Source organism: Chrysochloris asiatica, unplaced genomic scaffold, assembly GCF_000296735.1.
Source record: "Chrysochloris asiatica unplaced genomic scaffold, ChrAsi1.0 scaffold00025, whole genome shotgun sequence".
In the NCBI taxonomy this organism is placed as follows: Eukaryota; Metazoa; Chordata; class Mammalia; order Afrosoricida; family Chrysochloridae; genus Chrysochloris; species Chrysochloris asiatica.
In genome coordinates, this window is record NW_006408543.1 from 14925081 (window position 1) to 14947920 (window position 22840).

Here is a 22840-nt window from a genome sequence, read left to right on the forward strand (position 1 = left end):
GACTGCTGTCCACTCTATTCACTTACTCTGCCTTCGTGACACAGCACCTGGGACAACAGTAGCTACTCAAGTCTATCAACCTTCTATCAACCATTACACAGGCTGCAAGAGGAAAGACTCACACTCTCAGACTCCCAGGCAGCTAAGTTTTGGCATGTGACTCAGTTCTGGCCAGTAAGACCTGAAGAAGAATCTACTGGGGAACTTCTGAGACATATTTTCCTCTCTGATAAAAGGAAAGAGGCACACCAGGAGACCTTTCTCTAACTGATCTTCTATTTCCTGTTTGAGGATGTGGTTGTGTACAGATGTGGTACCTACACATCTTACAAATATGAGGGGGCATAAAAAGAAACACAAAGCTATCATCTCAGCTGCCTGGTATTGTGGACCTAGCCTCAAGACTTCCTTAAAAAGGTAATACAAAGTGTTCTTGTAGTTTGGGGCTCTGTTCGTCAACCAAACACATTCTGTTGGTGCTGTCGAGTCAGTTCCAACTCCTTGCCACCCTATGCACAACAGAACAAAACACCGCCCAGTCTTGCACCATCCTCACAACTGTTATGTTTCAGCCATTGTTGTTGCCACTCAATGTGTCAATCAATCTTATTGGGGTCTTCTTTTTTTGCTGACCCTGTACTTTACCAAGAATGATGTCCTTTTCCAGGGACTGGTTTCTCTTGACAACATGTACAAAGTACATGAGATGAAAAATTGCCATTCTTGCTTCTAAGGAGCATTCTGGCTGCACTTCTTTCAAGATAACTTTGTTTGTTCTTTTGACAGTCTATGGTACTTTCAATATTCTTCGCCAACATATGAGGCAATTGAAAATACCATGGTTTGGGTCAGACACATTTAAGTCCTCAAACCGACATCTTTGCTCTGTAACACTTTAAAAAAGATCTTTTGCAGCAAATTTGTCTAATGCAATATGTCATTTGATTTCTTGACTGCTGCTTCCATGAGCACTGATTGTGGATCCAAGCAAAAATAATTCCATCACAACTTCAGTGTTTTCTCCTTTTAGCATAATATTATTTATTGGTCCAGTTGTGAGGATTTTCATTTTCTTTATATATAGGTGCAATCCATACTGAAGGCTATAGTGTTTGATCTTCATAAATAAGTATTTTAAGTCCACTTTACTTCCAGCAAGCAAAGTTATGTCATATGCATATAGTGGATTGTTACTGAGTATTGCTCCAATCCTGATGCCATGTTCTTGTTCATATAATCCAGCTTCTTGGATTATTTGCCCAGTATACAGAATGAATAAGTGTGGTAGAAGGTTACAACCTTGGAGTATCCCCTTATTCTGTTTGAACATGACCTCTTGGTATTTGTACAGGATCCTAATGAGCACAATCAAGTGTTCTGGAATATCCATTCTTCCCAATTCTATCCATAGTTTATTAAGATCCATACAGTCAAAAGCCTTTGCATAGTCAATAAAGCACTAGTCAACTTCTTTCTGGTATTCTCTGCTTTCAGCCAAGATCCATCTGATGTCAGCTAATGATAACCCTACTTATATCCTCTTCTGAATCCTGCTTGGATTTTTGGCAGTTCCCTGTTGATGCACTGCTGCAACTGCTTTTGGATTATCGTCAGCAAAATTTAACTTGCATATGATATTCATGATATTGTTCAATGATTTCTGCATCCCATTGGGTCACCCTTCTTTGGAAGAGGTACAAATATGGATCTCTTCCAATCATTTGGCCAGTTAACTCTCTCATCTTAGCATAGATGAGCGAGTGCCTCCAGGGCTGCACCAGTTTGTTAAAATATTTCAATTTATATTTTGTCAATTCCTGAGTCTTTTTTTTTTTTTTTTTTTTGCCAATGTCTTCAGTGAAACTTGGACTTCTTCCTTCAATAACATCGGTTCTTGATTATAGCTACTTTTTGAAATGACTGAGCATTGACCAATTCTTTTTGGTACACAGACTCTGTGTATTTCTTCCATCATCACTTTGTACTTCCTGTGTTGTTCAATATTTGCCCATAAAATCCTTCAATATTGTGATTGGAGGTGTGAATTTTTTCTTCTGTTCTTTCAGCCTGAAAAATGCCAAGCATGTTCTCCCCTTTTGTTTATCTAACCCTAGTTCTTTGTACATTTCATCATACTTATTGCACATTTACTCCATCTTGTCATTAAGATCAACCCTCTTTTAAGGAAACAACTTCCCCAGTTGTATTTTGAGTGCCTTCCAACCTGAGGGTCTGATCCATCTTCTGGTACTTTTTAAGGAAATGTTCCTATGCTATTTGTAAGGTTTTCACTGGTCCATTTATTTACGAGTGCATTGCTAGGTCCCCCTTCCTAGTCTGTCTTAGACTAGAAGCTCCATTGAAATATGTCTGCCATGGGTGATCCAGTTGATATCTGAAATACTAGTGGCATAGCTTCCAACATCACAACAACAAGCAAGCCAACAAAGTATGACAAACTCACAGATACACAACCCAGACATAAAATCACCTAGTTATCATTTTCTCCTAAATATTTCACAAACACCTTAAACACAATATGTCTAAAATGGACCTCCTGATCAACACTTTAAAAGTTTAGTTTTCTTTCAGAGTCTCCTTTCTTAGTGAATAGTACCACAGTGCATCTAGTGAGACAAGTTAGAAACTCACCATCTCCAGTATGTGATCAAGTTCTATCAATTTTGGTTCCTAAATTGGTCTCAGATACATGCATCTTTCTCAATGACGAACACTCCCACCTCTGACATGCCCAGGCAAATGGTGCAGCTTTCCTTGTTTTGTCAATTTATGTTCATTCTGGCTTCTTTTCAATCCATTCTCAACTGCAACCAAGGTGACACATACCTACCCACTTGTAGCTTCCTATTCAACTCCCGAACATAGCCCACAGAATCCTGCATGTTATGACCCATGAACACTATTGTTTCATCTCATGCCACGCTGAGATTTGTTAGTTACAAACCCTGTGATCTTTCAGACCCGCATACTTGCCAAACTCTCTCCTGACACATGCCATTTCCTCTGCCGACATTCCTAGTTGTTACTCATCTTTCAGTTCTCAGACTAAAGTTACCCCCTCAGAGAAGGTTTATCTGACCTTTTCAAACAATGAAAAACTGTAGCCCAATGTACCTCTTTGGAAGCACTTATCACAGTAGAAACTTTATACTCACTTTTATAATTATTTGATTAATGTCTTCTTCCTCCACCAGGTTGCAAACTTCATGAGACTAGGGCAGGAGTCAACTCTGTTTCACTAACCACAGAATCCCAGTGCTGACAAGTAGTAGATACTCAGTAACTATTTGTTGATCATATGAATAGTCCTCTCAGTTGGAATCTTGCTCGGAACACATCACTGAATTTGTGAGTACAAGTGTGCCAGGACACTTCCTCTTACATAGTGTTACATGGTAAATGACCCTCCACCTCTCTGCTATACAAAACTTGTTCAAAGTAGTTCACAGACTGCTCCTGGTACAGGCCTGGAAAGTCCCTTTGTTTAAACTGCTTTCTCCTTCCCAGGATGCTCCATTTATATTACTCATCAAAATTCTATCCATACTTTAATACCCATACTTAGTTCAGGTGGTATGAAGCCATTTATGGTGACTTCAACTCCCGGAGTTCTCTTTTTCAGATAAATTATCACTGGCCATAGGAATCCCTGTTGTTGTTGTTGTTAAGAGCCATCAAGTCGCTTCTGACCCATAGCAACCCTGTATAGGGTTTCCTAGGAGCAGCTGGTGAGCTTGAACCACCGACCTTGCAGTTCAAATGACTTTGCAGTGTGATACATTAGCCCATAGTGCCACCCCAGGATTCCTAGGCCACTGTCAACAGTTAACACACTTGGCTGATAACTGAAAGGTGGGAGCGCTGAGTCCATACAGAGGTGCTGAGAACAAAGATCTGACAATCTACTTCTGAAAAAGTAGCCACTGAACACCTGTGGAGTACAGTTCTACTCAGACACATATGGGTTGTCATCAGTTAGAAACAACTCAACAGTAACTGGTACTGTTGTTGTTAGCTGCCATCGAGTGGGTTCCGACTCATCAGAACCTTGGATAGGGTTTCCAAGAAGCAGCTGGTGGGTTTGAATCAACAATCTTGTGGTTAGCCATCCCGTGCTTACCCTACAGGGCCACACCAGGAGTCCAACTGGTACTGGTATAACATTTCTTTGGTACTTTTCATACTACCTTACATTGTGAATTAATGATTTATGAGCATGCCTAATCTTCCCAATTAGATATAAGCTCCAAAGCAAGCATCAGACCTTTGATTTCTGTGTGGTTTTCCTAATGCCTCATGCAGAACCTTGTGCAAAGGAGCTACTTAATGAATGCCTGGTGGGTGAGCAAGACCTGTGTTATAACCTTTAGACACATCAGGACCAAGGACCAAGCTGCCATTTGCAACCTCTCCCAACAAAAAATTCAAGTAATAGAATAATACACTACACTATTGGGTCCCACTGAATTCCTGATGGACATGACCTTGCTTTTGAACAACTTCCCACCTCAAAACATTAGTTTTGGGTCCTAAATATAATTTCTAGTATAGAATCACTGGCTATAAACATTCCTCCATGAACAAATGCCAACTGTTGATTGGAAATAGCAGACCTAATTCGCTCTGATCACAGTGGTATCCTAGTGAAAAGTTCAAATTCATGAAGAAATGGCTCCTTTATTGAAAGTTTAGAATATGCACTGTCACAATACTAAGTAAGTTCTTGACGTATACTTAACTGGTTTCATTCTCAAAGTAACATTTAGAAGAAATGCAACAAGAGTTAGCCCCACTTTATAGACGAGGAAGCCTCATCCTAGAGAGGTTCTAGAACTTGCCCAAGGTTACGATAGTTGGAAACTGGTGGATGAGCTCCGATGGAAACGTCTTCTATCTCAAAACACAGGATTGTATCTTCTTCCTTGACTGCTCTCTAATTTAGAAATTAAAACCAAACCCTCACGATGACAATTTAACTAGATTCCAAGTGAAGGGTTTTATTTGTTTCAGAACATAATATATATAATAAGCATAAATTATATTTTAATAGTCTTTTAAGCTAGACAGGATGAGATCTAAGATATAACTTCCCACAAAATAGATTCATCCATTTTAATTTATTCTGTATAATAATAATAAAGAATTTTTATATTGAAAAAGATGATTCTCCAGGCTCTGGAGCAATAAGATTTTGAAATAAAAATTTTATGTTTGCTCATCCTGAGTGAAAAGGCTCAAATATCATTTATTACGTAAATAAGTAGAAGTAGTGCTGTTGATTAATGAGCTGGACTGCAAAGTCAGTTTGAGCCTGGCAGGTCGGTGGCTCAAGCTCACCAGCTGCTCCTCGGAAACCCTATACAGGGTCGCTATGGGTCGGAACCAACTCAACGGCACTTAACAAGTAAAAGGTAGGAAGCAGTGTCACAAAATTTGTTCTCTTTAAAAATAAACAAAGATAAAAACTGAGTTCATATCTTAGTATGCGGCACTAATCAAGAACCCCTTTTTAGGTCAGTTTTCCAAACTTAATCTGTTGTAATACAGTGATACTGATGAATGAAGACCAAACCAAGCATATCAATTAAAAAATTAAAAAAAAAAAAAAGCTTGACATCACTTAGTAGTTAAATAAATTCATAGAAACTCGAATAGAAACAATGAGATACTAGTTTTCATCTATCCAGCTCTATACAATTTCTATTAAAATATTCAATAACTCTTAAAGTACAGTGAGATACAGGGGGAATATCAAGCCCTTTCACTAAATAATCCATCTTTTATGGATTTGATACTAAGGAAGTAATCAGAAATGCAGTAAAGGATATTTATGCAGCATGAGACTAACAAATTCACCAAAATGTTGTTGCTGTTAAGTGTGGCCAAGTCGGTTCTGACTCACAGCTGCCTTGTATGGAGTTGCTGAGGAACAACTTCCAGTCTTACGGGTTAGCAGTCCAGTGCTGAGCCTAAAGTGCCACCTCAGGACCTCAAATATTAGCAGTGGTTATCTCTGACTGTTGGAGTCCTGGTGTGGCGCTGTGGGTTAATGCGCCAGACTGCAAAGTTGTTTGAACCGCACAATCGGTGGTTCAAGCTCATCAGCTGCAACTCAGAAACCTTATAGAGGGTGGCTATGGGTCAGAACAATCTCTGACTGTTAGAGCTGCAAATGATCTCTGTATGTTTAATTTAACTATTCCTTTATTCAATGCTCTGTTCCATTAACTTCTGGTCAGCACTGTACCCTCAAACATTCTTAATAATAATCACTGGCCAGGAAGATTACTGCTAATAGCAATAAACAAAGCCAAATATACTGCTATAGAGTCACTTCCAACCCATAATAACCCTACCTAGAGTTTCTGAGACTATAAACCTTTACAGAAGCAGACAGTCTCATCTTTCTCCCATAGAGCAGCTGGTGGGTTTGAACCACTGACCTTGCCACTCACAACCAAATGCCTAACCCACAGTGTTACCAAGGTTCTTTTCTAGTAGCAATGTTGTTGTTTTTAAGTGCCATCGAGTAGGTTCCTACTCCTAGAGACCCTGTATAGGGTTTCCAAAGAGCTGCTGGTAAGCTTGATCCGCTAACCTTGTGGTTCAAACCGACCTTTCAGTCCAGGGCATTAACCCACAGCACCACACCAGGACTCCAAGGGAAATCTACTTCAATTCCAAAGTCTATTTTCTGACACATTATTCTAACAATTATTCAACCAAGAAGTCATGGGAACTTCTACCTGCTTAACTTGATGCTTTCTTTCAATGTCTAGTCGATTTTGGAGTTAGTCAAACAACTCAAATGCCCACTTACCTGGATTAGATGTGTACTGCATCGCAATCATTAGCATGGATGACGCAGAAAGGTTAACATGGGCAGGAACAACTTCTCTCCTCGAGGAACCCACTGGAACCAAAATTATTTTGATTAGATCCTTTAATATAGATATGTACTTGCTACTTGGTATAAAGCACGAGAGCTGAAGAAGAAACTTTTTTTTTTTTTTTAAGTTCCAACCAACCAGTGGAATTTTTGCACAAATGAAACCACAAAATTGATCGTAGCATACCAACAAACACTACAGTTATCAACATCCAAAGCAAACATTTAGTGGAAATCTACAGAGAGAAGAAACAATGCCAAGATGTAAAGACTCCATCACAATTACACTTTAATGTGAACTCTGTTCCTAAGCTGCATATATCAAGGTGGAAAAAGAAAAGTTTTTTGTTGTGTTTTTTTATGTGCTCAGATATATATAGGAATGTTGAAGTTTATCCCATTCAGACAAAGAAACATAGAAAGGTTTGAACCGTACTTGCTCAATGTCAGCTTTTAGAAATCGACAATTTATAACATGTAGTTTATTAATTTGGCAATACATAAAAATTATAAAACAATACATTAATTTAAAAACTTTTTACATTCTCATATATCATTAAGTCATTTTAATTAATAAACCTTCATATGTACCTCGATTATCTGTGTCTTCGTCATTATTTGAAACATGATTTTTAATTTTCCAGAGTTCACCATCTTCAAAAGGAAAGTTGACAGTTACAACCTTCACAGCTATTAGGCTTGCTTGAAATAATAAAGTGCTTCTCAAATCGGTGGCTAACGCTATGACTGGCCACTTCATCCTATGCCTTCATTACCTGATCACAAAGCAAACTGGCTTCATCTTAAAGCTGAGTAATCATGATCTCCATCTCCTGTCACTTACTGTCCTTAAATGGATTGTTGACAGCGACGACAAACACTACACTGAATTTCTTTGTCTCTCTATTACAATAGCTTGCATGAGGCAGCTCCTATAAGCATTCAAAACCAGCACAGATGAAGGGCATACTAGGGAATACGTTGTCTCCAAAGAGTACTTTATCATTCCAAACACAGTAGTTAAGAAATGGTCCAAGTAGGAGAGACTTTAAAATGACTCAAATAAATAATAAAGTCCTCTATTCTAAGGGATAATTGCAGAAATGAAAGGGGCCTCTCCTTATAGTTGGATGGGTGTGAGAAATTGTCAAGACAGCATGAATGTAACAAAATACCCAGTCCAGTTGTCATCAAGTCCATTCTGCCTCCATAGGGTTTCAAACCTGTGACCTTCCAGAGCAGATCACCTGGCCTTTCTTCTAAGATGCTTCTGGATGGCATCAAACCACCAACCTTTCAGTTAGTAGCCACATGTTTAACTATTTGCACCATCTAAGATGGCACTTAACAACAAAAACAAGAACAAGGACTCCCTGTAGAGAGTTCTATCTTGTCGTTAAGTGCCATCGAGTCTGTTCCATCTCAAAGCAACCCTATATGAGATTTCCAGGGAGCAGCTGGTGGGTTTGAACTACCAACTTTTTGATTAGCACTCCGGTGCTCATCCTACAGTACCATGCCAGGACTCCATAAAGAGTATTGTTGTTGTTGTTAAGTGCTAGTAAGTCATTCTGAATCAGAGTGACTATGTATAGGTTTTCCAAAGAGCAACTGGTAGTTTGGGAACACCAACCTTGCAGCTAGCAGTTCAGTGCTTATTCTACAGTGCCACACCAGGACTCCCCTTAGAGTGCATAGTATACTCAAAAAAGCCAACTATGAATTCTCAAAATCTGATTTTTAAAATTTTATTTACATAAAAGTAAATATATAGAAATTGTATCTCACATACATCTCAAAAGGATAAGGCAACATATAATAAAGTACATGTATAATGTTTGTTATTAGATGCTGTCAAGTCAGCGCCGGCTCATAGTAACCTTCTGCATAGTAGGGAAAAACACTGCCCGGTTCTGCAGCAAACTCACAACTGTTGCCACGTTCAAGCCCATTGATGCTACCACTTGCCAATCCATCTCATTATGGGTCTTCCTCTTTTGGCTGATTCTCCACTTTACTAAACATGATGTCCTTCTCTAGAGACTGATACCTCCTAATAATATGTCCAAAGTATGAAAGATGAAGTCTGACCATCCTGGCTTCTGAGGAGCATTCTGGAAGTACTTCTTCCAACACAGATTTGTTTGTTCATCTGGCAGTCCATGGTATTTTAATGTTCTTCTCCAACACCACAAATCAAATGCATCAATTCTTCTATAGTCTTCCTTTTCATTGTCCAACTTTCACATGCATATGGAGGTTATTGAAAATTCTGTGGCTTGGGTCAGGTGCAACTTAGTTCTCAAACTGACATCTTAGCTCTTAAACGCTTTAAGGAGGTCTTGAATGGCAGATTTGCCTAAGACAATACATCATTTGATTTCTTGACTGCCGCTTCCTTGAGTGTTGACAATGGATCCAAGCAAAAGGAAGTCTTTGACAACCTCAATCTTTTCTCCATTTATCACGATGTTATTTGTTGGTCCAGTGGTGAGAATTTTTGGTTTTGTTACATTGATGTGCAACTCATACTGAAGACTGTAATCTTTGATCTCCATCAGTAAGTATTTTAAGTCCTCTTTGCTTTCAGCAAGTTAGGTTATATCTTCTGTGTATCTCAGGTTGTTAATAAATTTTCCTCCAGTACTGACGTTACATTCTTCTTCATATTATCCAACTTCTCAGATTATTTGCTCAGCATGCAGAGTGAATAAATATGATGAAAAAATGCAACCCAGGCATACGCCTTTCCTAATTTGAAACCATCCAGTGTCTCTTGTTCTGTTTGAATGACTGCCTCTTAGTCTATGCATAGGTTTCTCATTAGGACAATTACTTGTTCTGGAATACATAGTCTTCCAGCACTATATCTGACACTATTCTTCTACTATTCATAATGTTTTCATCTTCCAGGACTATATTTGGCAATGTTCCTCTGTTATTCATAGGCTTTTCAGTGGCTAAACATCCAAGAGTAGTCCACCTCTGCTTCTTCCTGATCTGTCTTAGTCCAGAAGCTCGGCTAAAACCTGTCCACCATGGGTGGTCCATGGCTGTGTGTTGCTTACTGCTAAAAGCTTCCAAAGTAAGACAGACTAGAACAGATGAGGCAAACCACTTCTGAATGGCTCGCGCCTGAAAACCTTTTGAATAGCAGTGCAACATTTTCTGATATAGTGGCAAAAGAGGAACACCTCAGGTTGGAAGGCACTTCAACTACAACTAGGGAAGAGCTGCATCCTTCAAGCAGAGTTGACTTTAATAGCATGAATGGAGCAAGGTTTTTAGGACCTTCATTTGCTGATGAGATACAACTCAAAATGAGAAGAAACCGCTGCAAACATCCATCAATAATTAGAACATGGAATATATAAAGCATGAAGCTAGGAAAATTGGAGTGATCAGAAACAGAACGGAAGGCATACAGACCAATATCCTAAGTGTTGTTGGTCTGGTGTTAAGTACCATTGAATCAGTTTCGACTTATAGCGATACTGTAAAAGGTTTCCAAAGAGTGGCTGGGGAGTTTGAACCACCAATCTTGTGACTTGAACTGACCTTATGGTTGAGTGCTTATCCTACAGCACCACACCAGGACCTGAAATGGACTGGTATTTTTCACTATGAATTGGACAATCATGGTTTATAATGATGGGAAAAACAAATTAAAGAGAGATGGTATTGAATTCATCATCAAATAGAACATTTCAAGATCTATCTTGAAGTACAAGATTGTCTGTGATAGAATAATATTCATACACCTACAAGAAACCAGTTAATACCACTATTATTCAAATTTATGCACTAACCACTAAAGTCAATAATGAAGAAATTGAATAATTCTACAAAATTCTTCAGTCTAAAATGAATCAAATATGCAATCAAGAGGCATTGATAATTACTGGTGATTGCAATATGAATGTTGGAAGCAAGGAAGAAATATTGGTAGTTGGAAAATATGACCTTGGTGACAGAAATGATGCTGGAGATCATATGATAGAATTTTACAAGTCCAATGACTTATTGATTATAAATACCTTTTTCAATAACATAAATGGCAGCAATATACATGGACCTCACCAGATGAAATACAGGGAAAGCAGATGACTACATCTGCATCTGTGGGAAGAGACAATGGAAAAACTGAATAACATCAGACAAAAGAAGGCCAGGAACAGACCATCAATTGTTCATGTGCAAGTTGAGGCTGAGCCTGAAGAAAAGCAAAACAAGGCCACAAGAGCCAAAATATGACCTTGAATACATCCCATCTGAATTTAGAGACCATATCAAAAACAGATTTGATACATTAGACACTAATGACAAAAGACCAAAAGAGTTATGGTATGACATCAAGAACATCATACATGACTTCCAGCAAGATGGTGGACTAGGTATATGCACTACATGGACCCTCTACAACAAAGATATGAAAGACCAAATAAAACAGACACAGATGAAAATTCTGGCACTCTAAACTTCAGAAGTTAAGAAAGGTGGGTGGAGTGCTTCCTGGGAGAAGAGACCAAGCAGGAATGGTGAGAGTAGGAGATTGATGGGTGACCGGCTGACCAGATACTTCTCAATCATCTTGTGAGCAGCTTTGGCAGTGGAGATAGGCATGGCAGAGCAGATTCACGCAGGCAACCAGAAAGGGGCAATTTCTTTTTCCCCATTCTACCCTGGTGACCTGAGATATGGCCAGCTCCCACCCTTATGCACTCCCAGTGCGGACCCTGGTCTTTGGAAGTTCAGAGCTACGTGGTTGAGAGCCACACGCTAGTGTGAGTTGGGAGATGTCTGCATTATTTTGGTGTGCCACTGTGATGCCTGGATTCAGGTGGACTTGGCTCCAGGTCCACAAAACCTGCAGAGTCTCCAGACCAGCATTTAACCAGTCACACTGTCCCCCGCTTCCCTGTGGTCCTAACGGATACTGAAACCAGCTCCATCAAGGTCCCCCACAAAGTACTTCCAGATTGAGTGCCCTGAAAATAGATAACACTGAGACATAGGAACTCCATCTAGGGCTGGAATCTGCTTTACTTCCCTTCCACACTTCGTGAGTTCCTTGACTTGCAGGAGCCCACCCCTGTAGGTCCAACAACTGCTCTGCTTGTTTTTACAAATACGACAACCCCATAATGCCCTGGAGACAACAGAAAATGTTAGCTCACACAAAGAAACAAGAGACAAGGGCTGAAACAAATGATCAAGATGCAAAGAGAGAAAACATTTCTGAGGAAATAAAAGTAATGGAGCTCACTGGAAAATGATTCAAAAGAATAACATTTTGGTACCTTCAATGGATTAACAGAAAGATCAAGGAAAACAATGAGAATACAGAAAGACAGAAAAAAACTCTAGAAGAATTCAGGGAAAATGCTACAAGAACAGACAAAATAAATGAAAATTTTGAAACACTAAAAAACCTGCAGCTACAAATCCAGAAGATTAACACAAAGATTTCAGAAATGGACAATACATTGAAAGGCAAAGGAGAAGATTCAAAGAACTAGAAGCCCGAATTAGCAAACATGAAGATAAATCTCTCAATACTAGTATGCTAAAAGAAAAATCAGGAAAAAAATGAAAAATCTGAAGAAAGGGTAACAGTTATGTGGGATGCCATGAAGAAGACCAATTTCAGGATGATTGGAATTCCAGAACAAGAAGAGACAATAAATAAAAAAGCACAGAGAAAATTATCCAAGGGTTTTTGGAAGAAAACTTCCCTAACATCATGAAAGATGAGAAGATCAGCATGCAACAAGTGGAACAAACCCCAAACACTTAGACATAGCATAATCAAACTTTCCAAAATCAAAGACGAGGTAGTAATCCTGACAGCAGCTCAGGAAAACAAAAAGTAACCTACAAGGAGAACCAACAAGATGAAGCTCTGATTTCTCAGCAGACACCATGCAGGTAAGAAGGCAATGGCAATGGGATGACATTCTGAAAGAAAGCAATTACCAACCAAGAATCATATACCCAGCAAAATTGTTCCTGAAATATTGCAGTGAAATCAGGACATTTCCTGATAAACAGAAACTAAAGGAATTTGTAATGACCAGACCAACTTTACAAAAAATGCTAACGGGATTGCAGCCATTTGTAAAGAAGCAAAGCACAGATTTGTTGAATGTAAAAGTGATGACATAATATCTAAACCTTCACTGAATTCACAATTTAAAAAGTTTTTAAGAAAAAGACCAAAATGGATATCAGAAGAAACTCTGAAATTTACTCTTTTGAGCATAGGCAAGCTAAAGTGACTGGAAGAAATGGAGTAAAAGAGCTGAACAGAATGCTTCAAAGGGCAGATCAAGGAGCCAAAGTCAAGTATTATAATGAAATGTGCAAAGACCTAGAAATAAAAAATCAAAAGGGAAGAACATACTCAGTATTTCTCAAGATGAAAGAACTGAAGAAAAAAATGCAAGTCTTGATAACAATATTGAAGGGCTCTATGAGCAAAATGGAGTCCTGGTGTGGAGCTGAGGGATAAAGTACTGAAACGCAAGGTCGGTTTGAACCGCAAGATTAGTGGTTCAAGCTCACTAGCCATGCCGTGGAAACACTATACAGGGTCGTTATGAGTCAGAACCACTTAACAACAACAATAACATGAGCAAAATATTGAATGATGCAGGAAACATCAAACGAAAATGAAAGAAATACACAGATTCACTGTACCAAAAAGAATTGGTCAATGCTCAATCATTTCAAGAAATAGCACAACATCAAGAACCGACGATACTGAAGGAAGAAATTAAAGTTGCAGTAAAGGCGATAAGCAAGGCTCCAGGAATTGATAGAATACAAATGGAAATGTTTCAATAAACTAATGCAGCACTGGAGGCCCCCACTTGTCTATGCCAAGAAATTTGGAAGACAACTACTTGTCCAAACAATTGGAAAAGATCCATATTTGTGCCCATTCCAAAGAAAGGTGAGTCAACAGAATGTAGAAATCATGAAAAATATCATTAATATCACATGCAAGTAAAATTTTGCTGAAGGAAATTTAAAAACAGTTGCTGACAGGGAGCGGCCAGAAATTCAAGCCAGATTCAGAAGAGGACTTGAAATTAGGGATATCATTGTTGAAGTCAGATAGACCTTGGCCGAAGGCAGAGAATACCAGAAAGATGTTTACTTGTGCTTTATTGACTATGCAAAAGTACTTAACTGTGTGGATCACAACAAACTATGATTACATTGTGAAGAGTGGCCATTTCAGAACACTTACTTGTGCTCACGAGGAACCTGTATGTAGACCAAGAAGCACTCACTCAAACTGAACAGACCAAGGGAATACTGAAGAGTTTAAAATCAGGAAAGGTGTATGTGCATCCGGGTTGTATCCTTTCACCATACTTATTAAATCCGCACGCTGAACAAATAACCCCAGAGGCTGGATTATATAAAGAACATGGTATCAGGATTAGAGGAGGATTCATTAGCAACCTGAAATATGCAGATGATACAGCCTTATTTGTTGAAAACAGAGGACTTAAAATACTTACTGACAAAGATCAAAGATTACAACCTTCAGTATGGATTACACCCTGATGTAAAGGAAATTAAAATAATCACCACTAAACCAATAAATCATATCATAATAAATGGAGAAAAGATTGAAATTGTCAAAGCCTTCATTTTGCTTGGCTCCACCATCAGCACTCATGAATACAGCAGTCAAGAAATCAAAAGACATATTGCATTAGCCAAGTTTGCTGTAAAAGACCTCTTTAAAGTATTAAAGAGCAAAGATGTCACATTGGGGATTAGGGTGCACCTGGTATTTTCAGTTACCTCATATGCATATGAAAGTTGGGCAATGATTAAGAAAGACCATAGAAGAATCAATGCATTTGAATTATGCTTCTTGGAAAGAACATGGATCGTACCATGGACTGCCAGAATGGCAAACAAATCTGTGTTGGAGGAAGTCCAGTCAGAACGCTCTTTAGAAGCCAGTATGGCAAGACTTTGTATTTCATACTTCAGACATATTATCAGAAAGGACTAGTCCCTGGAGAAGGACATCATGCTAGGTAAAGTGGAGGATCAGCGGAAAGGAGGAAGACCCCCACCCCAATGAACTAGATTAATACACTGGCAGCAACAATGCGCTCAAAACAAAACAACAATTGTGAGGATGGCACAGGACCGGGCAGGGTTTCGTTCTGTTGTGCATTGGGTGACATGAGTCAGACCCAACTGGACAATACTTAACAACAAACTGAGCCATGCCAGCCCATCAAGACATTGATATTCAGGTAGACAAATTAGTTTGGATATGCAATATAAATGTTGTTGTTTTGTTGTTAGGTGCCATGGAGTCGGTTCCCACTCATAGCGACCCTGTACAGGGTTTCTGAGGCTGTAAATCTTTACGGGAGCAGAACGCCTCATCTTTCTCCTGCAGAACAACTGGTAGTTTCAAACTGCTGACCATGAGATTGACAGCCCGATTCATAACCACTACGCTACCTGAGCTCCTTATGCAGTATAAATAAGTATTACTAATTATACATAAACATGGAGGTAACCCATATAAGCATTCAAACACAGCTCAGATGAAGGTCAATCTGGATAATATCGGAGGCTATACGGAATCACTGCTCTAAAAATGGTAAAGTTGATCAATCATGAAAAAATGACTTTGAGCCAAATTCTAAAGTCTAAAGAGGCAGTATTTTCACATTTTAGCCAGGGAGCTTGTTCAAATGCAGCTTCATAGGGCCCATATCTGGAGACTTGGACTCAATCAGTTTGAGAAGCATGAATATGACATATTTAATAAGCATGTCTGATGCTTCTGATGCAAGACAGCTCTGGACCTCCCTTCCCTCCTTTGAGAAATACTCGTAGAGGGATGAAAAATTACAAAGGAATTACACCGTAAGGGGTCCAGGTACAGGAAGAAGAATTCCATCCACTTTGAGACTCAGATATACTCGAGAAAAATATACCAAGTATTTTTAGCCATTCATTTTGGGGTGAGTATTCTCATCTTTGTTTAAATTCACCTCAAAATGTTTAGCAATAAGCATTTCTAAACAGCAAAATTACTAATAAGGGAGGCCAAGGATCACTGTCCCTGGAAACCCTTAAAGATGGGAAAGACGCCCAAATGTCTTGGATGATTTAGGTGAAGTCTGGTTGGAGAAAGGCCCAAAGAGCTGACTGACCTTTGGATGTCCCTTCTACCCCCACTAACCCACACTCGCCTTCAGTCACAAAGCCAAAAGTGTTCCCCTGGCTCAAACCCTACGAAACTGGCCTCAATGCTTACATAAACACACAGTGTCTTGAAATTTCTTAGTCTTCTGACAGGCTAAATAAAATCAGCACAGTTTTAATTTAATTTAAAATAGCACAAGCACACATCATTTATTTAATCTTATTGAAAAAGGCATGAAATAAACAGATGTGCATCTAGTTCCCATGAGGGAGTATGCAGCCAAAAATATATGCAACAGAAGGAAGAAGAAAATTAATCAAAATAAGAAAATTTTACATTTAGTATCATGCTCAGGGAATACAATGAAAAGTTGTCATCCATATTCCCTGATATTCCCAGACCCAGAATAACCATCACCACCATCTTCTCTCCTGCAAAGAGTGACAGTGGTTTCTTCTGTTACTCCTGCTTAGTTCCACTATCATGTATGGATTTCTGGTGTGGTGCTGTAGGACAAACACTGGACTACTAACTGCAAGATGGGCAGTTCAAACCCATCATCTACTCTCAGAAACCCCAGACAGGGTCGTCATGAGTTGGAACCAACTTGACGGCACGAGCAACAACATGTACCGTTCAATTTTGATTGCCACAAAAAAGTACGTAGAGTAAATACCATTTTATAAAGGAGACGACAACGTGCGCACCTGAGGTCACCAATCTAATTATGAGGACTAGAGCCCAAGTCAAACTGTTCTCACCACTTACTCACTTAGGAAGTATTTTTTCGGTACCCCTTGTGCCAGACATTGTTCCAGATCCTGGGGATACACCAGTAAATAAGATAGTAAGACTTCCAGGCCTCATAAATCCAATAGTAGTGATGGTGGTTATTTACCACTGAGTCACTTCTGACTCATAGCGACCCTGTATAGGTTTTCCAAGGCTGTAAATCTTTACAGGAGCAGAAATCATCATCTTTCTCCTGTGGAGGAACTAGTGGATTAGAACTGCTGACCTTGCAGTTAGCAGCCCAGCTCGTAATCCACTATGCTACCAGGGTTCCTTCAGAAACCCGATGTAGGGTCATTATGAGTCAGAACTGACTCGTTGTCACTTAACAACAACAATGACAAAATACACAGTGGCCATAACAAAGGACTGAAACATACCATCCATCAGGAAGATGGTGCTGAATCAGGTAACGTTTCATTCTGTTGCACATAAGGTCATCCTGAGCTGGAGCCACATGTTGCTATTAAGATCTAAATGAATTCAATTAAATTAAACTTCAAATTCAGTTCCTCCGTCACACTAGACACATTTCAAGTGCCCGTGGTGACTGTATTCAACAACACAGAACTTTGTGGAACATTTCTATCGCCACAGAAATTTCTGTTGGACAAAAAAAAGTGTTCCAGAGGAAAGAGCTAGCAAATACCTGTGATGAAAGCCAAAGTGAGGCAGCCAGCCAGCTAGGTGCCACTGAGAGAAATCCAACTCAGAGACCCTGTGAAGCCCCAGGGAGGGGCTGGTGGCTTCGAACCACTGATCTTTCAGTTAGCAATCAAGTACTTATCCTATAAGGAGCTCTGGTGGTGTAGTGGTTCCAACTTGGGCTGTGAACCACAAGGTCAGCAGTTCGAAACTACCAGCTGTTCCACAGGAGAAAGATGAGGTTTTCTGTTCCTGTAAAGATTTACAGTCTTGGAAACCCTGTACAGGGTCACTATGAGTCAGAACCGACTCCACGGCACACAACAACAACAACAACAATTTATCCAATAATGTCACTTATCTTCTCTCAAGCCTGAGGGGCGAGAAAGGGGCTCTGGGAAAAGGTGATAGTTGAGTTGAGACCTAAGGAATTTGGGGAAGCCAATCATGTGAGTCTTTGAGAGAAGGACTTTGAGACAGAGGTAAAAGTAACAGAAGCATATTTTGTTGTTGTTGTTGTTAAGTGCCATCCAGTCGATGTTGACTCACAGTGACCCTGTATAGGGTTTCTGAGGAACAGCTCATAGGTTTGAACCACCACCTTGAGGTTCAAATCTACCTCAGTGGCTTTAAAAAAAAAACTGCAAAACAGCCAATTGGGGCAATGCAGAATGAAGCAAAAGAGAAATTTAGAAAGTAGAAAGGTAGGCAGGGGCCAGGTGGTAGAAGGCTTTGGCTTTGATTCCTAAGAGTGATGGGAAGCCCTTGGATGAGCTGACTTACACATTTGGAGGGTACCGCTGGCTCTTCTGTGGAGAAGAGACTGTAGCACGGCTAAGAGGGAAAGGAGGGAGACCAGTGTCGAAGCTATTGGAGTGGTTCCGATGAAAAATGATGGTATGAAGTGATCTGCATTGGGATCTCTTTAACTCAGCCCTGCAAACCTTACACTTGGTTAGGGAGCAAAGATAAAGGAGTCACTTGGAAGAAGTCAGTTCTTTCAAATAACACCACCACCCCCTTGCGCTGCCAGACGGCACTGCTGGGTTCTCCTCTCCGGAGGGCTCCTGGTGGTGTAGGCAGAGGTGATGGCAATCCACAAGATCAAGTTTTAGCATGAGATACCCATGGCTTCAAAAGCGCATATCAATTAAATATAAAGGGAAGTTAAAGACACCATCGCCTTGAAGTCTGTACAGCATTGAAATATTTACACATTGGTAAATGAATGAAATATCAGACAGACAGACGTCCATTAACACTGAAAAAGTATTCTATCAGGTTCTATGAGAGCAAACAAATGTAACAAGTAAAAACAAAAAAAACTGCCATAGGGTTGATTCCGACTCATAGCGACTCTACAGGACAAAGCAGAAGTGCCCCATAAGATTTCCAAGGCTATGATCTATACAGAAGGCTGCCCTATCTTCCCCCTGTGAAGCAGCTGGTGGTTTTGAATCAAGCTTTCAGTAAAACACCAGTTATAACAATTCATGCTATATAGTAAACTATTGGGGTTTCCCCCCAAAATATAGCATGACCTATTTAAGATGCTAAAATGTCTAATCAATGTGTGAATTTGAGCAGAATACTGGACTCAGCTGCAATAGGATCTGACATATCTCTGATTTGGCAATGTCCTTAGTCTAGTATTATACACTTTAATGCTCAACATCACGTTGTTGCTAAGAGCCATTGAGTCAGTTCCGACTCATAGTAACCCTATGTACAACACAAGGAAACACTGCCGGCTGTTGCACCGTCCTCATAATCATTGAACCCATTATTGTAGCCACTGTGTCAATGTGCCTCATTAAGGGTCTTCTTTTTAGATGACCCTCTACTTTACCAAGAAGCAATGCATCCTTCTTTAGGGAGTGGTCCCTCCTATAATATGCCCATAAAATTTCACATTAAATTATGTGAAATCGTCTTATCATGCTAGGTTTTAACCATGCTAGGCTCTGGCTGTTCTTCTTCCAAGACAGATTATTTCATATTCTTTGAATATTTCATATTCTTTGCCAATGCCATAATTCAAATGCATCCATTTTTCTTCAGTCTTCTTATTTATTGTCCAGATTTTGTGTGTAGATGAGGCAACTGAACAGGCCATGGGTTTTGTCAGGAGCATCTTAGTCCTCAAAGTGGCATCTTTGCTTTGTAACACTTATTTTATTCACTTTCATTTTTCTATGTGGTTTTGTAGCTCTGGTAGCATAGTGCTTACAAGTTGGACTGCTAATATCAAGGTCAGCAGTTTGAAACTACCAGCAGTTTCACGTGAGAAAAATGTACAGCTTTGGAAACCCTAAACAGGATCACTATGAGTGGGAACCAACTCCACAGTACATAACCACCACCATGTGGCTCTGTTGGATCAGCACTGGACTGTGAACCACAAGGTCGGCAGTTCAAACCCATCAGCTGCTCCTTAGAAACCATATATAAGTGTGCTATGACCCGGGACTGATTCAATGGCACTTAACAACGTCACTCATTTATTTCTTTATTCTTTATCCTGTCCTTATTGCATGTTACCTTTGTTGCTGTTACATGCCATTGAGTCAGTACTGACTCATAGCGCCCCTATGTACAACAGAACAAAACACTGGCCGGTCCTGGGCCAACCTCACAACTGTTGCCATGCTTGAGTCCATCAATGCTGCCACTTGGCCAATCCATCTCGTTGGAGGTCTTCCTCTTTTTCTCTGAGCCTCCACCTTACCAAACATAATATCCTTCTCTAGTGACTGGTCCCTCCTGACAATATGTCTGAAATATGAGAGATGAAGTTTGGCCATCTTGGCCTCCAAGGAGCATTCTGGCTGCACTTCTTCCAAAATGGATCTATTGGTTCTTTTGGCAGCCCATGGCACTTTCAATATTCTCCCCCAACACCATAACTCAAAAGCATCAATTCTTCTATGGTCTTCCTTATTCACTGTCCAGCTTTCGCATGCATATGTGGTTATTGAAAATACCATGGCTTGGGTCAGGCACACCTTAGTCCTCAAACTGACATCTTTGCTCTTCAATACTTTAAAAAGGTCTTGTGCAGCAGTGTTGCCTTTACCTTCACCTAAATTAATACTTAAGGAGCTCTGTCAGCGTAGTGGTTACGAATTGGGCTGTGAGCCGCAGGTCAGTCAGCAGTTTGAAACTACCAGCTGTTCCGTGGGAGAAAGATGAGACTTTCTGCTCCCGTAAAGATTTACAGTCTCGGAAACCCTGTACAGAGTCGCTATGAGTTGGAACTGACTCCACAGCACATAACAACAACAACAACAAATTGATACCTGGTTGTTATGAGTTGGAATCAACTCAGTTGCATTGGGTTTGATTTTTGTTGGTATTATCTAATTAGTGATTCTCCCTTCGCTCCCCTCCCATCACTGGTAGCCATCCAACAACAATTTTTTTCTATGTGTCAACCTTTCCTTGATTTTTTTATAATAGCAAACTCATACAGTATTTGTCCTTTTGTGATTGGCTTATTCCACGCAGCATAATGTCCTCCAGGTTCATCCACGTTATGAGGTTGCTTCATAAATTCTTCATTATTCTTTAATACTCTCTAACATTACATTATGTTTATGTGTCAGACTTTATTTATCCATTCATCTGTTTTGTGCACTTAAATTGTTTCCATTTTGTTATTGTGAATACTGCAGTGAATAACAGTACAGCACTTCTATAAAAACTTGGGGATAGAAATACCATTTGATCTAGCAACCCCATCACTAGGAAGCTATCCTATATTCATAAGCGCTTTTTAACAATTTAAAGAGGTCTTTTGCAGCAGTTTTGCCCAAGGCAATATGACATTTCATTTGGCTGATGTTCTCATAGATGTTAATTGTGGAGCTAAGTAAAATTAAATCCTTTACAGCTACAGTCTTTTCTCCATTTATCACGATGTTGCTTACTGACCTGCTGTTGTTGTTAGGTGCTATGGAGTCGGTACTGACTCATAGTCACCTTACGCACAACAGAATGTAACACGGCCCAGTCCTACACCAATCTCACAATTGTTATTATAGTTGAGCCCATTGCTGCTGCCACTGTGCCAGTCCACCTCGCTGGGGGTCTTCCTCTTTTTCACTGACCCTCTACTTTACCAACCATGATGTCCTTCTCCAGGGACTGGTACCTCCTGATAATATGTCTGAAGTATGAGAGATGAAGTCTGGCCATTCTGGCTTCTAAGGAGCAGTCTGGCTGTACTTATTCCAACACAGATTTGTTTGTTCTTTTGGCAGTCCATGGTACTTTTAATATTCTCCTCCAACACCATAACTCAGATGCATCAGTTCTTCTATAGTCTTCCTTGTTCATTTCCCAACTTTCACAAGATTATGGGGCTATTGAAAACACCATGAATTGGATCACAAGGACCTTAGTCCTCAAACTGACATCTTTGAATACCTTAAAGAGGTCTTGTACAACAGATTTGCCTAATGAAATACGCCATTTAATTTCTTGATTGCTACTTTCATAAGTGTTGATGGTTGAGCCTAGCAAAATGAAGTCTTTGACAACTTCAATCTTTTCTTCATTTATATGGATGTTAGTTATTTGTCCAGTGCTGAGGATTCTTGTTTTCTTTACATTGAGGTGCAACCCATACCAAAGGCTGTGTTCTTTTATCTTCATCAGTAAGTATTTTAAGTCTTCTCTTTCAGCAAGCAAAGTTGTATCATCTGTATATCGCAGGTTGTTAAGGAGTTTTCCTCCAATCCTGATGCCATGTTCTTCTTCATATAACCCAGTTTTTTGGACTATTTGCTCAGAATACAGATTAAATAAGTATGATGAAAGAATACAACCCTGGCACACACCTTTGCTCATTTTAAACCATTCAGTGTTGCCATGTTTTATTCAAACAACTGCCTCTTAGTCTATGTTCAGGTTTCTCATGAGCACAATTAAGTATTCTGAAATACTGTTTCTCCACAATGTTGTCCGTAGCATGTAATTATCCACACAATTGAAAGCCTCTGTGTAGGCAATAAAACATAGGCAAACATCTTTCTGGTATGCTCTGTTTCAGCCAAGATCCATCTGACATCAGCAATGATATCACTCATTCTACATTCTCGTCTGAATCTGGCTTGAACCTCTGGCACTTCCCTGTCAGTGTACTGTTGCACCGTTTTTGAATTATCTTTACCAAATTTTACTTACATGCAGCATTAATGACATTGTCTGATGATTTCTGCATTCCATTGGGTCACCTCTTTTTTGGAATAGGCACAAATATGGATCTTTTCCAATCCCTTGGTCTTCCAAATTTC

At 39.6% G+C, this 22840-nt stretch overlaps 1 protein-coding gene across 1 annotated transcript in view; it reads right to left on the reverse strand.

The window, feature by feature from the left end:
• UNC79 (unc-79 homolog (C. elegans)) overlaps window positions 1–22840 on the reverse strand; it is a 330078-nt gene that overhangs the window by 285402 nt on the left and 21836 nt on the right. Inside the window, exon 4 of the mRNA XM_006839553.1 lies at window positions 6842–6934. Within this exon, the coding sequence (XP_006839616.1) occupies window positions 6842–6934 (93 nt within the window). The remainder of the gene's footprint in view (window positions 1–6841; window positions 6935–22840) is intronic.